Here is a 17095-nt window from a genome sequence, read left to right as displayed (position 1 = left end):
TGCACTCAGTTGTGTCACCTTTATCGCACATGGAATTCCCATGCAGCACAAAAACTACAAATCCCTTTGTGTCAGCTTAGGGTAAAGGGCGGGGAAAGGGGGAGGGGGGTTTGGTAAAATCTTTAGCCAGCTTTGCAATTGAGGGAGCAAAGTATTTAACATTTCAGTGTTAAACCTTTCCTCCCAGATACACACAAACGCACTTGGTACGTCTGACCTTTCTTGTGATATTTGTTGAAATTCAGGCATTGCTTGGATTTCTCAGACACCCAAGGCTGAACCTCCTCCAGGTGCTCAAGTGCCGCAAGCACGGATGCGACAGCTCTGCTCGTAACCATGGCTACAGCCATGTCAGGAGGCGCTGTCATTACAGCTGCTGTCATCTGCAAGAGACCCCTCAGCTCACACAAGCTGCTTGAAACCTCAACTACTGTTACTCCTCTAGAAGGGCGAGCTGTTGCACAGATGACATCATCATTTAATTTGGGAATATTTATTACTTTCAAATAGTGGTGCCACTGGTCATGCTGCAGCTTGTTCTTCTCATGCTTTCCAATAAATGAAATGTTAGAAAGAAAGAAACACGGATGTCCATCCGTCCACAGGCACATTAACTCTCCCCTCCTGCACTTTCCTATGTCACTGGTGCTCACGAGCACTAAGGCAGCCGGCTCCTGCCCAACACAACCTAAAATCCCATCCATGTGACGCATGAGATCTGCTTGCTACCTTCACACCAGGCAGGCAAGTTACTAACTGATCTTCACACCTACCACCCACTGAGCTACACACATTCCTAATAACCAAATCACTAACTACATCGGCAGGCCGTCTTACCCCCTTCCCTCCTGGGCAGGTGTCCCTAGGTTCATATCCTCCTTGTCGGAGGATACTACATCATCTTGAGGGCAGGTCCTAGCTAAAGGATTGTTTCCTGGCTCACCAAGGTGATGCTCTCTTTCCAGGAGACCTCTCTCTTCCAAGGCAGCACAGCGGCTGCCAGATTGGATGTGGGAAGGAATTCCTCTATGTCTGACGGACGCAATTGCATTGATTTCCCCATCAGGGAAGCTCACCAAAATCTCAAAGTCAAAAATTAAACATCTTGCTTTGATTGCATTTATTTATTTTGCTAATCCGCTATTTTTTTTTTTTTAATTTCCCGCCTCCGTTTTTCAGTACATGGCCTTGAGTCTTACAGGTTGTTCTACAAGACACTCTTTAGCATTTCATGCAAATGCGCAGCAGTTTTGCATTTCCTTATAATTCCTCACGGGAGGAGTTCCTCAGGCTGTTCCAGCCCTGAAGTGTTTATTAGAGAGATGTTGCCAAAAAAAGCTTTCCTGACGAGATGTTTCCATCAGAGCAGGCTGACCAAATTCACCCGGGCAGCACTGAAATAAAGAAAACATCTGACTGTGAGCCTGGATGCCCCTGCGCTGTGCATGCGTGCCTGCTTACCCCAGCGGATTATCTTATGTTTGTACAGATTGCGCATTCAGACATACCTGTGATTAGATTCGGTTCGACAGCAGTTGAAGGATCTTTGGTTGTGCCACTTCTGTCTGCAGATAGATGGATAAAACAAAGCAGATGGCATCTGTGTTAGTTATTTTTTCTGCAAAATATCAGTCTTAAGTCTTAGAGAAAATGAGCAGGTAGCAGGAGGTTATGTGGTATCACGCTGAGCAGCTGCTACCTCAGCCTCCGCTGGTAGTATGACAATTATAGCTGACTGTCTTTACCTTTTCTACTTACTCCATAACTGCTGTTGATTTGACAGATCTCAAGAGTCCAGAACAGAGTTTATGATCTAATCTGCGTTCAAAACCTGTCAAATAGCTGATGTGTTGGTTCAGTTTTAGCAGCGTTAATGTAAAGTGAGCAGGACTGGTGGACCTTGTTTTTTATTTTTATTTTTTTTTTGCTATTGACATCAAACACTTATTTATCTGTGCTCACTGAGGGACCCTGATCACCATATGGAGTACTGGATTTTATAGTCCTAAATCTACAGCAATGAATTTAGAACTTGTTGCACATGTATAAATAAACTGCTTTCACAGAACGCAGGTAAACATCAACCCCTTCAGAAAGACACACAATAGTACAGAAGTGACAATTCCCTTGTTGCTCAACAATAGGAAGAATCAATTGCAGGCCCTTGTCCCAGACTACACTTGATGCATTTTAACACAATAACTCCTTAACCCAGGCCTCTCTTCTTCAGCTCTCTCTACCTTGAAATGTAGGTTTCTCTCTGTAATCTTATCTCTCCATCCTCAGCCCTCCCTTCCCTGGTTTCTCACAACCCCTTCCATCCTTATGTGGGCCTCTCTCACTTCCCTAAATACCTCTCTAATATTGACCTCTCTATCCCTCTTTACTCCAGGGTCTTTCCTTCTGTGCACCCTCAACCCTCACTCCCTACCCCAGGTCCTCCCTCTCTCTTTCATCCCTCTATCATACCACCAGTCTCTAGTCTCTCCCTATTCCACCAGCTATCCCTTCCCTGGATCTCTCTCTCTCCATTCCCAGCCCAGGGTCACTCTCTCCATGTCATCCTTCACTACTTTTACACTCCTAGGTCTCAGGAGGTGTAATTAGGCTGTATCTGTCTTCCTCAGCAGTTTATCATGGGCTGCCAAGACAGCTACCACTCTCTCTCTCTCACCCTCTCTCATCAGCAGAAGCTCTGCCAGCCTCATTTCCACCTGCTCCATGAGCAGGAGAGCAAACCCTGCCATTTTGATCATCCAGCATCATTTTGGCCTCTGGAGTAAGTGGGCAGGAAGTAATGGGGATTTCTCCTGTCCCATCACTGATCCTAGATGTTTGTGGAGAGGACATAAAGCTTTTAAGCTTCATCGGGGTTTCTTGCCGATGACCCATGGTGGATCTTTGGTTTTGGTCAAGGGATACTTTCAGCTTGGGGTGAGAGGGGCTGGCATTGCCTACACCAATTCTCAGGGATTTAGGCTGGCCTGCTCTTCTTTTTGGAGCAGAGGAAGGGGCCAGCAGGGTCTGCCTATCTTTTTGGTGGTCAGCATGTGTACATCGACACTCCATAAGAGCTAGGTTTCTGTGACTGGTGACTCTTATGCATTACTGGTGGTAGGAATGTTATCACAACTGATAAAGTACTTATATTACCTGCCAAGGGAAAACCCGATTTTGATATGGTGTTCACTAAAGGCTTTATACTGGTTAATGACTAGTGCCTTATCAGGGGCAAGTTTCAAACAGCCCACATAGCGGTAAAGTCTGCATGTATACATGTCTGACATGCATGTCAGACTTTTCCTAGTATTTTTAAAGCAAACTTATGTTTGCTTTGAAAACAACCGAGGTAACTAGTTGGGCATACACATACATTAATATGCACCTTCACTTCGGAGGACAGAACATGTGTACACTTATGCCCATACTATTTAAAATAAAATATCATGTGTGCAATGCTAACCCCACTCCCAATCCTGCTCTTCTGGAACGCCCCTCCTCGGTGCGTGCAAAAGCATTCATGAGACAGAGTTATGCGCACTGAGCCCAGGTCAGAACTTTTACTTGCCTAAAACTGGGGTCTATGTGAACAAATGACTTAAGTTTACCCCACTAAAAGTGCTGTACTAATGCATATTACAAACACATACAACTGTGCTTTAACAAAAATTAGTAAATTGTATTACAGTTATATTAGTCTTAAATTATACGGTCATTCTGGAAAATAAGGATATAAGAAAAGTATTGTTTTTCCTTTTTATTGTTAATTTCAGAAGCATTTATCACTGTTGCATTTTCACAGAAACTTTCACCATAAGATTTTATGCCGTAGGCTTTATATGAACAGAAAAGGACTTATAAAAATAATAGTTAAAAGAAAAGTTGTATATGATACCTTTTTACTGGGACTAATAGTACATTTGTGAAAAGCTTTCCAGAGACAAGATCTATACTCCCTTCATCAGGTCAATGCAGGACACTGCAAAATTTTATGAAACTGAGGAAAAGACAATAACTTCTTTAAAATATGCTTCTTAAAGGGGGAACTAAAAAGCCATGAATAGCAATGGCAGCTTGATGCCGGTTTCTTCTCATTAGCTGTTAAAGATAAACATGAAAATGGAAAATGCAAAGCAACAAATTTTATTTCTGGAAGACATCCATGTGAGCTTCTGTTTCCTTGCAGCGGTATAGAAAAGTTATAAATAAATAAATTTCTCTTTAGCTTCATTGGAAATGTTGAGGACAAATTCCCCCAGAACGTGGCTGCTGTACATGTAGTCTACCGCTACCACTGTGCCTGATAAGACAGGAGTTAATCTCTTCTAGACCTGTCAGTCCTTGAGAAGCTCATTTCTTCCCTCTAATTTCAAATAGGCTCAGGCCTCAAGTCACATCGCCATACTCAACAAGAAGTCAACAAACAGGATATGCCTGGAGAGATTATGAAGCATGACTGCTAACAGAAGCATGGTAATTTCACAGACTTGCTGGGACAGACTGGAGAATTACAATATCCCTAAGCAAATGCTTAATTAAATCTCTTGACCCACTTGCTTTAGATTGTAAGCAATTATTAAAAAAAAAAAAGAAGCAGCACAGGGAGACATGCTGGCTGAATGAAAGAAAATCGGGTTCACGCTCATGGCAGACGCAAGCTGTCATTAACTCAACGGGCCTGAAAGAGAATGAATCTAGGCATGCAAAAATATGTTTAAGCACAAAATGAGAGAAGTAATTGACTAATTAACTCTCTAGAGAAGACCCAGATATGCTACCAGGAGTTCTATGAGTTTTCAAATCAAGCAGTTACATGGCTAACCAGAAAGAACAGGTAAAACTACTTTTTGTGAATATACAAGGAAATATTTTATGACCTGGGAATTCATTGTAGTAATTAAGGTCCCTTTCTTAGGGGCTGTTTGGAAATATACATGTATAATGCTAAGGAGTTTCCTGCATGGCCTGTTGTTTCTAGTTGAAAACTAAGATTAAGTCATACAGATAAGGGGTGCTATGGTGAATCTACAATGCAGATGAGATTGGGGGTGCCCTTTTCTTAGTTTTTTTTTTTGTTGCTGCTGTTAACGTTTTTGGTGTGTTTCCGTATGCACAGTTTCTGATGGAGATAACTTCCTGAGAGTTGCTACTACGCAGACATTCCTCAGGCAGTACCTTCTTGTACTTTTAAGTAAACCTATGATTTTTCTCTACAACTTATATAAGCTGAGGGTCAAGCATGCCTATTTTGTTTAAATCTGAATGACTCATCTAAAAAGAATGTCACAGCAGTTATTTAATATCTATCTTTCCAAAAGTTTACCCTGAGAAGAGATTGTTGTCAGTGCTTGGGAATCAGATAATTTCATTTGGTAGGACCTGAAAAGTAGATATTGCATTTAGCTTGCTGAATGTATTTACTGTCCTCTGTTTCAGCCATGGAACCCAAAGCAGTCAACACATCTACGCTGGCAAAGTTCATCAGGGACCCCTGAGCTCTATTTCTACTTCAAAGATAAAATCACTAAAATAATCGCTGCCAACCTGCACAATAATCAACCCACACCCAACTCAGAACACCCCACCACACCATCTTGGACACAATTTGAAACAGTAGCCTCCTCCGAAGTGGAATCAATAATTCAAAAAATAAACCCAGCTGCACACCCCCTCGACCCCATCCCCATAAAACTCCTAAAGCAAATCCTATACACCATAGCGAGAACCATAGCAGACATTGTCAATATTTCACTCGAACAAGGTACCTTCCCAGATTCTCTCAAATGTGCCAGCGTCAAACCAATCCTCAAGAAGCTACAACTCAACCCAGCTGACCCAGCAAATTACTGACCCATCTCCAACCTCCCCTTCATCGCAAAAATCCTTGAAAAAATCGTCAACCATCAACTATCAGCACACACCTGGAAGACCACAACATCCTATCCCACGCCCAACATGGCTTCAGAAAATACTTCAACACCGAAACGCTCCTCCTCTCCCTCACAGACCGCCTCCTCAAAGGCCTTGATCACGTAAAATCCTACCTCCTCATCCTACTCGACATCTTGGCCGCCTTTGACACCGTCAACCATGATATCCTACTGAGCAGACTAAGTGACATCGGCCTAACCAATACCACGCTCAAATGGTTCAAATCATACCTGACAAACCGATCATACAAAGTCAGACTCAACACTACTGAATCCAAACAAATTCCCCTCACATATGGTGTACCCCAAGGCTCTTCCCTCTCCTCCACCCTTTTCAATATCTACATCCTCCCACTATGCACACTCCTAACCGGACTAAATCTAACATTCTTCCTATATGCAGATGATGTTCAGATTCTACTCCCCATAAAAGAAACCATCACAAACACACTAAACTTGGGACAAATACCTTCCGAAGAAACCACAACTACTATCACAACTTTCCCTTAACCTCAACCACAACAAAACCAAAATACTTCACATCCATAACAAGACCATCTCAACACTCAAAGACAACAACTCAGCACCTGCCAACAATGACAGAATAACCTCCTCAGCCAGAGATCTTGGCGTAATCATAGACAACGAACTCAACATGAAGAAATATATCAACTTAATAATAAAAGATGGATTCTTCAAACTACAGATACTCAAAAAAATCAAACCCCTTCTCCATGCCCCAGATTAGAGAACAGTTATCCAAGCACTACTATTCTCCGAACTAGATTTATTTATTTTATTTATTTAGAGTTTTTATATACCGGCAATCATGAAAACATATCTTGCTGGTTTACATAAAACGGGAGTGCATTATAAACATAAAACTAGAACTGTGGTAACCGAAGGTACAGTTACATTTAACAGGGGTAGCCGAACTTGGAGAAGGAAGAAGAGAGGAAAGAATAGAAATAGTTAAACAATATACAAATTAAATGTTGAATACAAATTAAATGTTATATACATTACTGTAACGCACTACTACTGGGCCTCCCTCAGGCCACTACAACTCCTCCAAAATGCAGCAGCAAGATCACTCTCAAACACCAAAAAATCTGATCACATCACACCAATCCTAAAAAACCTGCATTGGCTGCCCATCCCACACAGGGTACAATACAAAGTGCTACACAAAGTACTATACATCGAAAAATTTGACTGGCAAAGTCTGGCCATACACTTCCAAACCACCCAGAGATCACTCCGCTCAACCAACACCAGACTCATCCCAACTCTATCACCAAAAGCAGTCCACCTAACCTCAACAAGGAACCGAACCCTAACCATAGCAGGTCCAACACTCTGGAGCAGCTTACCACCCCACAACCCAATCGTTTAAAAATGACCTAAAAACATGGCTCTTCAAAAAAGCATACCCAACAACCACCCCCCCCCACACAAAGCTGAATCCCCCCCACACCTTCACACACATCTTCCCCCCCACTACAACACCCCCCACAGAACCACGACAGCTCTCATTGAAGTCAACCCCAACAATACAAACCTTCTAAGTATACCGCATACATAGTTCCATCCACACCCTACATTTCAAAGAACGACTCTCCACAGACCAATCATCAGACAACCACAAAGATGCTATCCAAAAGGACATAAAAGGCACTGTATAAAGTTAATAACATCTCTGTAAAAAGTTACTAATCTCAATGTAATCTCTAAAAAAGCTACTAATCTCAATGTAAGAAGTTACTAACTTCATTGTAAAAAGTCACTAATATCAATGTAAAAAGCTACCTAGCTTACTGTACAATGTATAACATGATGTAAAGCACAATAAAAGCTTGCAAAGCTCCAATGCAAAATAGGAAATCTACATAGATAGAAAAAGCTAACTGTCTCAATGCAAGAAGTCACTAACTTCATTGTAAAAAGTCACTACTCTCAATTGTAAAAAGTCACTAATCCCAATGTAAAAAGCTACCTAACTTATTGTACAATGTATAACAACATAATGTGACAAAGCGCAATAAGCTCGCAAAGTTCCAGTGTAAAATAGAAGTTCACATCGATAGACTCCTCTATCTCCATATAAACCGGTATGACATGTACAATGAACATCGGTATAGAAAAACAAAAAAATAAATAAATATTACGAGCAAGATCAAAAAGAGAGACACAATCACCAACACAGGTAATGAGCTAGCTCTGCAAACTCTTGATTCACAAGTCACAAAAGCTGATGGCATATCACTATTTACTGTAATGAACCTTATTCATATAGGCATCTCAAAGTTAGTCTTGACACCCTAATAATGAATTAAAGGGTCTGAAAGATAGAGGGGCCTATGAAGGAAACTTTAATGTGCACGTAAATCCTCTTGTGCATGCTAAAAATAGCATGGCTATCCAGTAAAGTCTTAAAGCACATTAACAAGATTGGACTAATATCATCATGATCTCACATGTAAATTAGGAATAGTCATATGTAATTTATTTACCGACTCAGGTGAAATAGTATGATATACTTATTTACCGACTCAGGTGAAATAGTATGATATACTTTCTATACACATTATTTTCCATGGCCGGATTTTAAAAGATTTACACACGCTGGGCCTATTTTATAAAGGCATTATGACATTTTCTGTTTTATTAACTATTCCCTTCCTAATAATTCCTAACATTCTGTTTGCTTTTTTGACTGCTGCAGCACACTGAGCCGACGATTTCAAGGTATTATCCACTATGATGCCTAGATCTTTTTCCTGGGTGGTGGCTCCTAATATGTAACCTAACATCGTGTAACTACAGCAAGGGTTATTCTTCCCTATATGCAACACCTTGCACTTGTCCACATTAAATTTCATCTGCCATTTAGATGCCCAATCTTCCAGTCTTGCAAGTCCTCCTGTAATGTATCAAAATCTGCTTGTGATTTAATTACTCTGAATAATTTTGTATCATCCGCAAATTTGATAACCTCACTCGTCGTATTCCTTTCCATATCATTTATAAATATATTGAAAAGCACCGGTCCAAATACAGATCCTTGAGGCACTCCACGGTTTTCCACTGAGAAAATTGACCATTTAATCCTACTCTCTGTTTTCTACTTTTAACCAGTTTGTAATCCATGAAAGGACATCGCCTCCTATCCCATGACTTTTTATTTTTCTTAGAAACCTCTCATGAGGGATTTTGTCAAATGCCTTCTGAAAATCCAAATACACTACATCTACCAGTTCACCTTTATCCACATGTTTATTAACCCCTTCAAAAAAATGAAGCTGATTTGTTAGGCAAGACTTCCCTTGGGTAAATCCATGTTGACTGTGTTCCATTAAACCATGTCTTTCTATATTGCTCTACGATTTTGATCTTGAGAATAGTTTCCACTATTTTTCCCAGCACTGAAGTCAGGCTAACTGGTCTATAGTTACCCGGATCACCCCTGGAGCCTTTTTTAAATATTGGGGTTACATTGGCCACCCTCCAGTTTTCAGGTACAATGGATGATTTTAATGATAGGTTATAAATTTTAATAGATCAGAAATTTCATTTTTGAGTTCCTTCAGTACCCTAGGATGCATTCCATCCAGTCCAGGTTATTTGCTACTCTTTAGTTTGTCAATCTGGCCTACTACGTCTTCCAGGTTCACAGTGATTTGGTTCAGTTCATCTGAATCATCAACCTTGAAAACCATCTCCAGAACTGGTATCTCCCCAACATCCTCATTAGTAAACACGGAAGCAAACCAATTAAACAACTACTCTCCAGCCTAAACCTGATTCTAAACTCCAGCAAAACAGAGCTGCTACTAATCTCACACAACCCGAACAACTACCCACCTAGTCCGGCACAAACCACATCTTTAAACATGGAGCTCTCTGCAGACGTCAGGAATTTAGGAACTTGGCTTGACAATCAACTTAACCTTAAAAAATTCATAAACACAACCACCAGGGATTGCTTCTTTAAACTACAGGTCCTAAAGAAACTAAAGCCACTCCTTCACTTCAATGACTTTCGCCTCGTTCTTCAATCCATTATTTTTTCGAAACTTGATTACTGCAACTCAATCTTACTGGGCCTCCCCTCCAACAGCATCAAACCCCTACAGATGGTACAAAACGCCGCAGCCAGAATCCTAACTAACACTAATAGAAGAGACCATATTACCCCCATCTTGAGCAACCTCCACTGGCTACCTATCAAACAGAGAATCATATATAAAACCTTAACCATCATCCATAAAGTAATTCATAACGTCGCACCTATATCTCTACAAACTCAACTTCGCCTACACTCATCGGCCAGACCCATCAGAAGCGCCTACAAAGGCACATTAGCCACAGCTCCCGCCAATTCAACGCTAAGAAAAAGAGCACTATCCACTGCGGGACCACATCAATGGAATGCGCTCCCAGACATAAGACTCGAACCCAATCTACCAGAGTTCAAAAAAAGGTTAAAAACCTGGCTCTTCAGGCAAGCGTTCCAATTCCCAGAGTGTAACTAGGCACCTCCTCCTGTCTTTCAGATCCAACCTTTGCAAGGTGTCACTAACACATTGACACTTAATTTCATACACGGACTTGGTTATTCGCAATATCTATTTAACAGTCATCCTTTTCATATTATATTATTTAACCGATTACTTGCAGACTATATATGCTACTAAAGTTCCTTGTAAAATGTGAACACACACACTCAGCTCAAAACATGAATAATGTTAATGTTATAATAATATTAATTACTTGTTAAATACTATTGTTACTTTCACTGTTCCTTGTAATAACGTTCAATGGTTGATTGTTATTGTTCAATGTTCTATGTAAAAAACCCCAGTCTAACCTCCCAGACCAGGGCAACCTTTTCGTTACTTGTAAACCGGATTGATTTGTATTGCATACAGGAATTCCGGTATATAAAAATTAAAAATAAATAAATAAATAAATAATTTAGTCCTTCTGCAATGGCCTTATCTTCCCTAAGAGCCCCTTTAACCCCTCAGTCATCTAACGGTCCAACCGACTCCCTCACAGATTTTTTGCTTCAGATATATTTTAAAAAGTTTTTATTATGAGTTTTTGCCTCTGCGGGCAGCTTCATTTCAAATTCTCTATTCGCCTGTCTTATCAAGTTTTACACTTAACTTGACAATGCTTATGCTTTATCCTATTTTCTTCAAATGGCTCCTTCTTCCAATTTTTGAAGGATTTTTTTTGGCTAAAATAGCCTCTTTCACATCACCTTTTAACCATGCTGGTAATCTTTTTTGCTTTCCTTCCACCTTTCTTAATGCGTGGAATACATCTGGACTGTGCATCTAGGATTGTATTTTTAAACAATATCCATGCCAGTTGAACACTTAACCTTTGCAGCTACACCTTTCAGTTTTTTTTCTAACTATTTTCCTCATTTTATCAAAATTTCCCTTTTGAAAATTTAGTGTTAGAGCTGTAGATTTACTTATTGTCCCCCTTCCAGTTATTTTAAATTTGATCATGTTATGATCACTAATGCCAAGTGACCCCACCACCGTTACCTCTCATCAAATCCTGAGTTCCACTAAGGATTAAATCTAAAATTGCTCCCTCTCTTGTTGGTTCCTGATCCAATTGCTCCATGAAGCAGTCATTTATTAGATCCAGAAACTTTATGTCTCCAGCAAGTCCTGGTGTTACATTTACTCAGTCAATATTGGGGTAATTTAAATCTCATGTAATCGTATCAATTTGTCCAGGGTACAACGATCAAATGTCTAACAATCATGGTGTATCCAAAAATTTATAATCTTTAGTAACAGTGTTATTCTTATGCTTCTAATGACTTTTTTTCACTAATTTTATAATATAGAACCTTCATACACACCCGCGGTTGGCAAGTACACAACTTGTGCTTTCACCGCTACGGGTCTTTCTTTAATCATCGGTCTATTACACTATATTTTCTTATTTTGTTGTTTCAATTTTTCATACGGTTTTGTAGTCATTTTTAAAAAGATTATGGAAATGAGTACTTCCCATAAACTTGCACTGCTGCACTTTAGAGTCCAGACTCCAAAAGTCCTGAGCCGCTGCTTCAGGGACTTTTGGTTGTAACTCCTGACACTCTGATGTAAGAAATCTCAGGGTGCTCCTTAATGGAAAGGCTTCCAACATTCATCAGTTTTATATTTTAGTAAAGGTCCATCTCATCTTTATTACAGACCTCACCACCATTTTGTTCTATCTATACACTCTAACTCTTCCATCTTACTTCTTAGACTTCTGGCACACAGACATTTCAAAGTGTGTTTTTTGTTTGTATTAACAACTTGCTTTTCAGTTGTTAGGGATAATTTGGAAATATTTAACTCAAGTGATTTTTTACATATAGGCACATGCACTACGTTTGCTTTTATTAGAACCTCTCTGTTGGGATACCCTAACTCTCCTGTTTCATTAGTATCCTTCAAGGATACATTTCTCCAAACCATGCACTGCTAAGTGACTGTTGGCTTTTCCCCTTGACTGCTCCTGCTTCACCAACAGAAGAGACTGCAGAATATTCCTGTCGGTCTGGCTGACAAACTGTGAATGATACTACCTAATGGCACTTCACTATGTATCAAGTCACTTGTGTTATTGAAGAATCATATAGCTCATATGCTTCTCCAGTTGTTTTAGTACACAAGCAAAATGACTCCTTAAATAAGCTGATAGACTACCGGATGCCTTAACAGATGGATGCATATCTTCTTTCAAGGACTGAAGAACCATTCACAATGTTGTCTGAGTCATGGTGGTTCTCTGTTAAAGAGTGGCAATTGCCAGATGGAAGTAGAGGAAACTGATAAAGTTAAAACTACCTTCATCACTCCATTTAGTAATTGGCAATTCAGGATGACACCTCAAAGCCTGAGCAATTTGCCTGATATATTTCAGTGATGAAGGACAGTAATCTGAAGGCCCTGGTCATATTTTTGAGAACCCAGAATTGGTTATCTTAGGCATGTCATCTCAGCTTCTGGGGGTCCATCTAGATTGTGCTGTTTTTTTTTTAAATAATATTGTTTTTCGATGTACCAAATCAAGAAACAGTGTTACAATAATAAACAATATGAAAATCACATCCACAGTTTTCCAGTTATTATCATCAATAGTTTATCCCAAACCCTCCCTCCCCTCAGAGCAGAACAGCACAAAAAGGATAAAGAAACAATCACATGAAGTAAACCATACATAAATCGTCTTATACAGAATAAGCAGAATGATCATATAGTCCTAACCATCACCAAGATAGTGTAGATAGTAGTAGGGCTAACTTAGTTTGCTTTATAGCCAAAGGTCATATAGTGTCAAAGCAAAGCACTTTGCCTAAAGGTGACATATAGGAGATAGTCGATAGGAGAATCAACTTCCTATACATTTCTGCCACTCCAGGAAAGGGTTCCAAATTTCATGGTATGTAAAGATGGTGTCAAGTTTAAGTGCAATTAAATGCGCCATATGGCAGTAGAAAGAAAGGAGATTAATAATTAATTGCCTGAAATGTCGGGGGTTCAGTTTGTTTCCAGAGTAGAGCAAGTTCACTTCTCGCTGCAATATATACTTGTAAGCAAAAACGTTGTTGGGGCAGGTTGAGTCCCGCAGTTGATCTACCCAGTAACATACTCAAAGCTTCTAACTTTATCTCTATTTTGAATAGCTGTGACAGCCAAGTGGTAATTTGTTTCCAAAAAGGAATTATTTTTATATAGTTCCACCAGATATACATATATGAGCCTAGACCTCCATAGTTACACCAACATTTATTAGAGTAGGAAGAAGAGAAATGGCACATTTTCGTTGGAACTAAGTACCATCTATACAGAAGTTTATAACAGTTTTCCTGAATTTGTGCAGAAATGGAACATTTTCGAGCACTTAAATAAATCAAATCCCAATCTTCTTCACTGATTGTTGTTCCTAAATCCCTTTTTCAAGCCTGCATATAAGAATGTGAGGCACTACTTCTAGGTTGTAACAAATTATATACTTTTGAATTTAAACCTTTAATTTTCTCAACTTGTGTGCAGTGAATTTCGAATAGTGATTTGGTTAAAGTTAAAGCTTGAGATTTTTTATGCGTCAGTATAAACTGTCGAATTTGGGCATATTTTAAAATATTGACTTCCCAATCAGGGTGTAGCAGTTTCAAGGTATTCAAAGGTAATATATCTCCCTGAGATGAAATATGCTCTACCTTTATTACTCCTCTGATTTTCGAATCCTGAAATGCTCTTGGGTGTACGCCCACTAAAAAGGATATATTATGAAAGAGGTGTGTGAGTGAATAATATGTATGACATCCCACTAATCTATCCTTCCACTGTCTCCACACTCTCATTGTAGTATTCAGTGTGATGGGCCAACACTTCAATTGCCACCATGTATTGCGGGGTTGCCAAGGCATAGCTGATAATGGTTGTTATCCTACCATGGCTTGCTCAATATCCATCCACTACTTTGAGGTCAAATTCCTATGAAATCGACCGTAATTGGGCTGCCGCATAGTACCATTGAAGATTTGGGAACTCCAGGCCTCTTTTTTTTTTTTTTTAAAGATAGGTACATAATTTGTCTGGAGATCCTGGGAGTTCTGTGTCTCCATATAAAATCAAAAACCTTTTTTTGCCAAACCCACAATACTGAGGCCAACAAGTAAGTAGGAATGGTAACAGATATAAAAATTTTGGTATAACATTCATTTTGATGATTGCTATGCGTCCTAACCAGGAGAAATTATGTCTATCCCATTTGTCCAGGTCCCCTTCTACTTTTTTGATCAATGGGTCATAGTTTAGTGTAAATAAAGCTCCAATATCGGCGCCAATATGAATCCCAAGATATTTAAAGGATTTAGTGGCCCACCTAAAGGGAAAGCGCTCTTTTACTGGTATTGCTATCAAGATTAACATTTAAAATCTCCAACTTTTCAAAATTTACCTTAAATCCAGATACAGTACTAAAGTTTTGCAGTTCAGTAGTGACACCTTGTAGCAAAATTTCAGGATTTGTAAGAGTGAACAGAATATCATCCGCAAATAGAGAATGTTTAAATTGCAAATCTATCTTGACTCCTAAAACATTAATGGAATTATAAATTCTGTAATTAAAGGGCTCTAAAAATAAAGCAAATAAGAGGGCTGACAGCGGACAACCCTGCTGGTGCCTCTCTCTATGATCAAACACTCGCCATAACCACTATTAATTTTGACTTGGGCTTGTGGTGAATTATATAGTTTCTATATCCAATTTAGAAAAAATGGTCCAAACTGTATCATATTCATTGTTTGAAACAAAAAAGGCAAGTGCACCATATCGAAAGCTTTCTCTGCATCCACAGAGAGCAAAATGGTTGGCACTTTGTTTTCTTGGAGCCATCATAACAGGTCTATGATCTTTCGAACATTGTCCGCCGCAGAGCGATTGGGAACAATGCCTGCTTGGTCAACGTGAATTAGGGTGGGTAAGATTAGGGTGTTTAAGCGCCCTGCTAAAACCCAAGCCAGTATTTTTAAATCAAAGTTTATTAAAGATATGGGTCTATAGGATCCACAGAGAGCGGGATCACGCCCTGGTTTCACAATCACTGTGATCCCAGCTATATTGGAACCAGTGGCCAAATCTTTTCCTGTTCTCAAGGAATTAAATATTTCTGTCGAAGGCGTGACCAGAATATGAGCAACGTGTTTATAATAAAGACCAGAAAACCCGTCCAACCCTGGTACTTTACCCGTTTTTAGGTCTTTGATAGTGGTAAGTACTTTGGGGGTAGATATGGGGCAATCTAAGTAAGCCTGTTGTTCTTGAGTAAGTTGTGGGAGAGAAGATGTTGCTAAGTACTCCAAAATAGACTCATCTGTTATGGTTTTATTACTAGTGTATAATAGCTTGTAAAAAGTTGTAAAACATTTACTAATTGCCGCAGAGTTTGAAACATACTCATTCTGGGAGTTTTTAATTTTCACAATAATATTTTGGGCCTGTTGGGCCTTCAATTTTTGTGCTAATAGACGGCCAGCTTTGTTCCCCCCTTCATAATGCACTTGTTTAAGCATATTAAGTTGGTGGGCTATTGTGGAATTATCAAGGGTCTGGAGTTCTGCTCTAGCTGTGTGCAATTGGGACCCTATGGATTTAGTAGGAGAATGCATTTGTAGCCTCGAGAGTCATGTAATTTCAGAATTTAGCTGAATGCTTCTATTCTCCTGCTCTCGCTTACATTTCACTGCATACGATAATAATCCCCTCGCTACAACTTTAGAGCATTCCCATATTACTCCTAGAGATTATTCATGATTAGTATTAATTTGAAAATATTCCTTTAGGTTCTCCCCAAATATCTTGCAGAAGGATTTATCTTGAAGCAGCTGTTCATTTAAATGCCAACACTTTAATCCATTATCATTATTCACTATTAACCATTCAAACCATACTGGCGCATGGTCTGACAAGGATATATTTCCAATGTCTCCCCCTGATACCCTGCTTATTAGGATTTTATCAATAAGAATAAGATCAATTTGCGAGTAAGTATCACGTGGGGGAGAGAAAAAGGTATAGACCCTGGATGACGGGAATAGATAGATTCCATTGGCACATAAAGGTATGAAGTTCTCTCCTGGCTCGGGAACTAGCAATAGTCTGTAATTATCCAACTGGGGATTGAGCATTAAATTAAAATCTCCTATTATTAAGGTCCCTTCTACATGTTTAGTTAGCATTTTACTGAGACTTTGGAAAAAAGGGCACTGATTGATGTTATGAGCATAAAGATTAACCAGAGTGTAAACATCTACACCTACTCTAATTTTAAGAATAAGAAAATGACCATTTGGGTCAGCATAGTGGGATATACATTCACAAACAAGAGAGTTGGAGAGTAAGATAGCTACTCCAGTATACTTAGTATGAACAGTGCTAGCCGCATAGTATTTTTGAGAAAATGCTGGTGGCGTTAATATTCATGGCGCTTTTTTAGGTGTGTCTCCTGAAGGAAGACTATGTTAGCCCTGTATATCCTTAATTCGTTATATAGTAAATCTTGCTTTCTGTTTATATTAAGATTTTTGGTATTGATAGATAATACTCTTATCTTATTCATGATTTAGATCTACTAC

General features: G+C 39.4%; 1 protein-coding gene across 2 annotated transcripts in view; it reads right to left on the bottom strand.

Annotated features, from left to right (window-relative positions):
• Positions 1-17095, bottom strand: part of EMCN (endomucin) — a 246200-nt gene that overhangs the window by 115057 nt on the left and 114048 nt on the right. For both annotated transcript variants that reach the window (XM_029597067.1, XM_029597065.1), the window contains exon 3: positions 1509-1565. In XM_029597067.1, the coding sequence (XP_029452927.1) occupies positions 1509-1565 (57 nt within the window). The remainder of the gene's footprint in view (positions 1-1508; positions 1566-17095) is intronic.

The sequence above is a fragment of the Rhinatrema bivittatum genome, chromosome 1 (assembly GCF_901001135.1).
Source record: "Rhinatrema bivittatum chromosome 1, aRhiBiv1.1, whole genome shotgun sequence".
Taxonomy (NCBI): domain Eukaryota; kingdom Metazoa; phylum Chordata; class Amphibia; order Gymnophiona; family Rhinatrematidae; genus Rhinatrema; species Rhinatrema bivittatum.
Note: the sequence above shows the minus strand (reverse complement) of the source record. Positions and strands in the feature narration are given on the sequence as shown.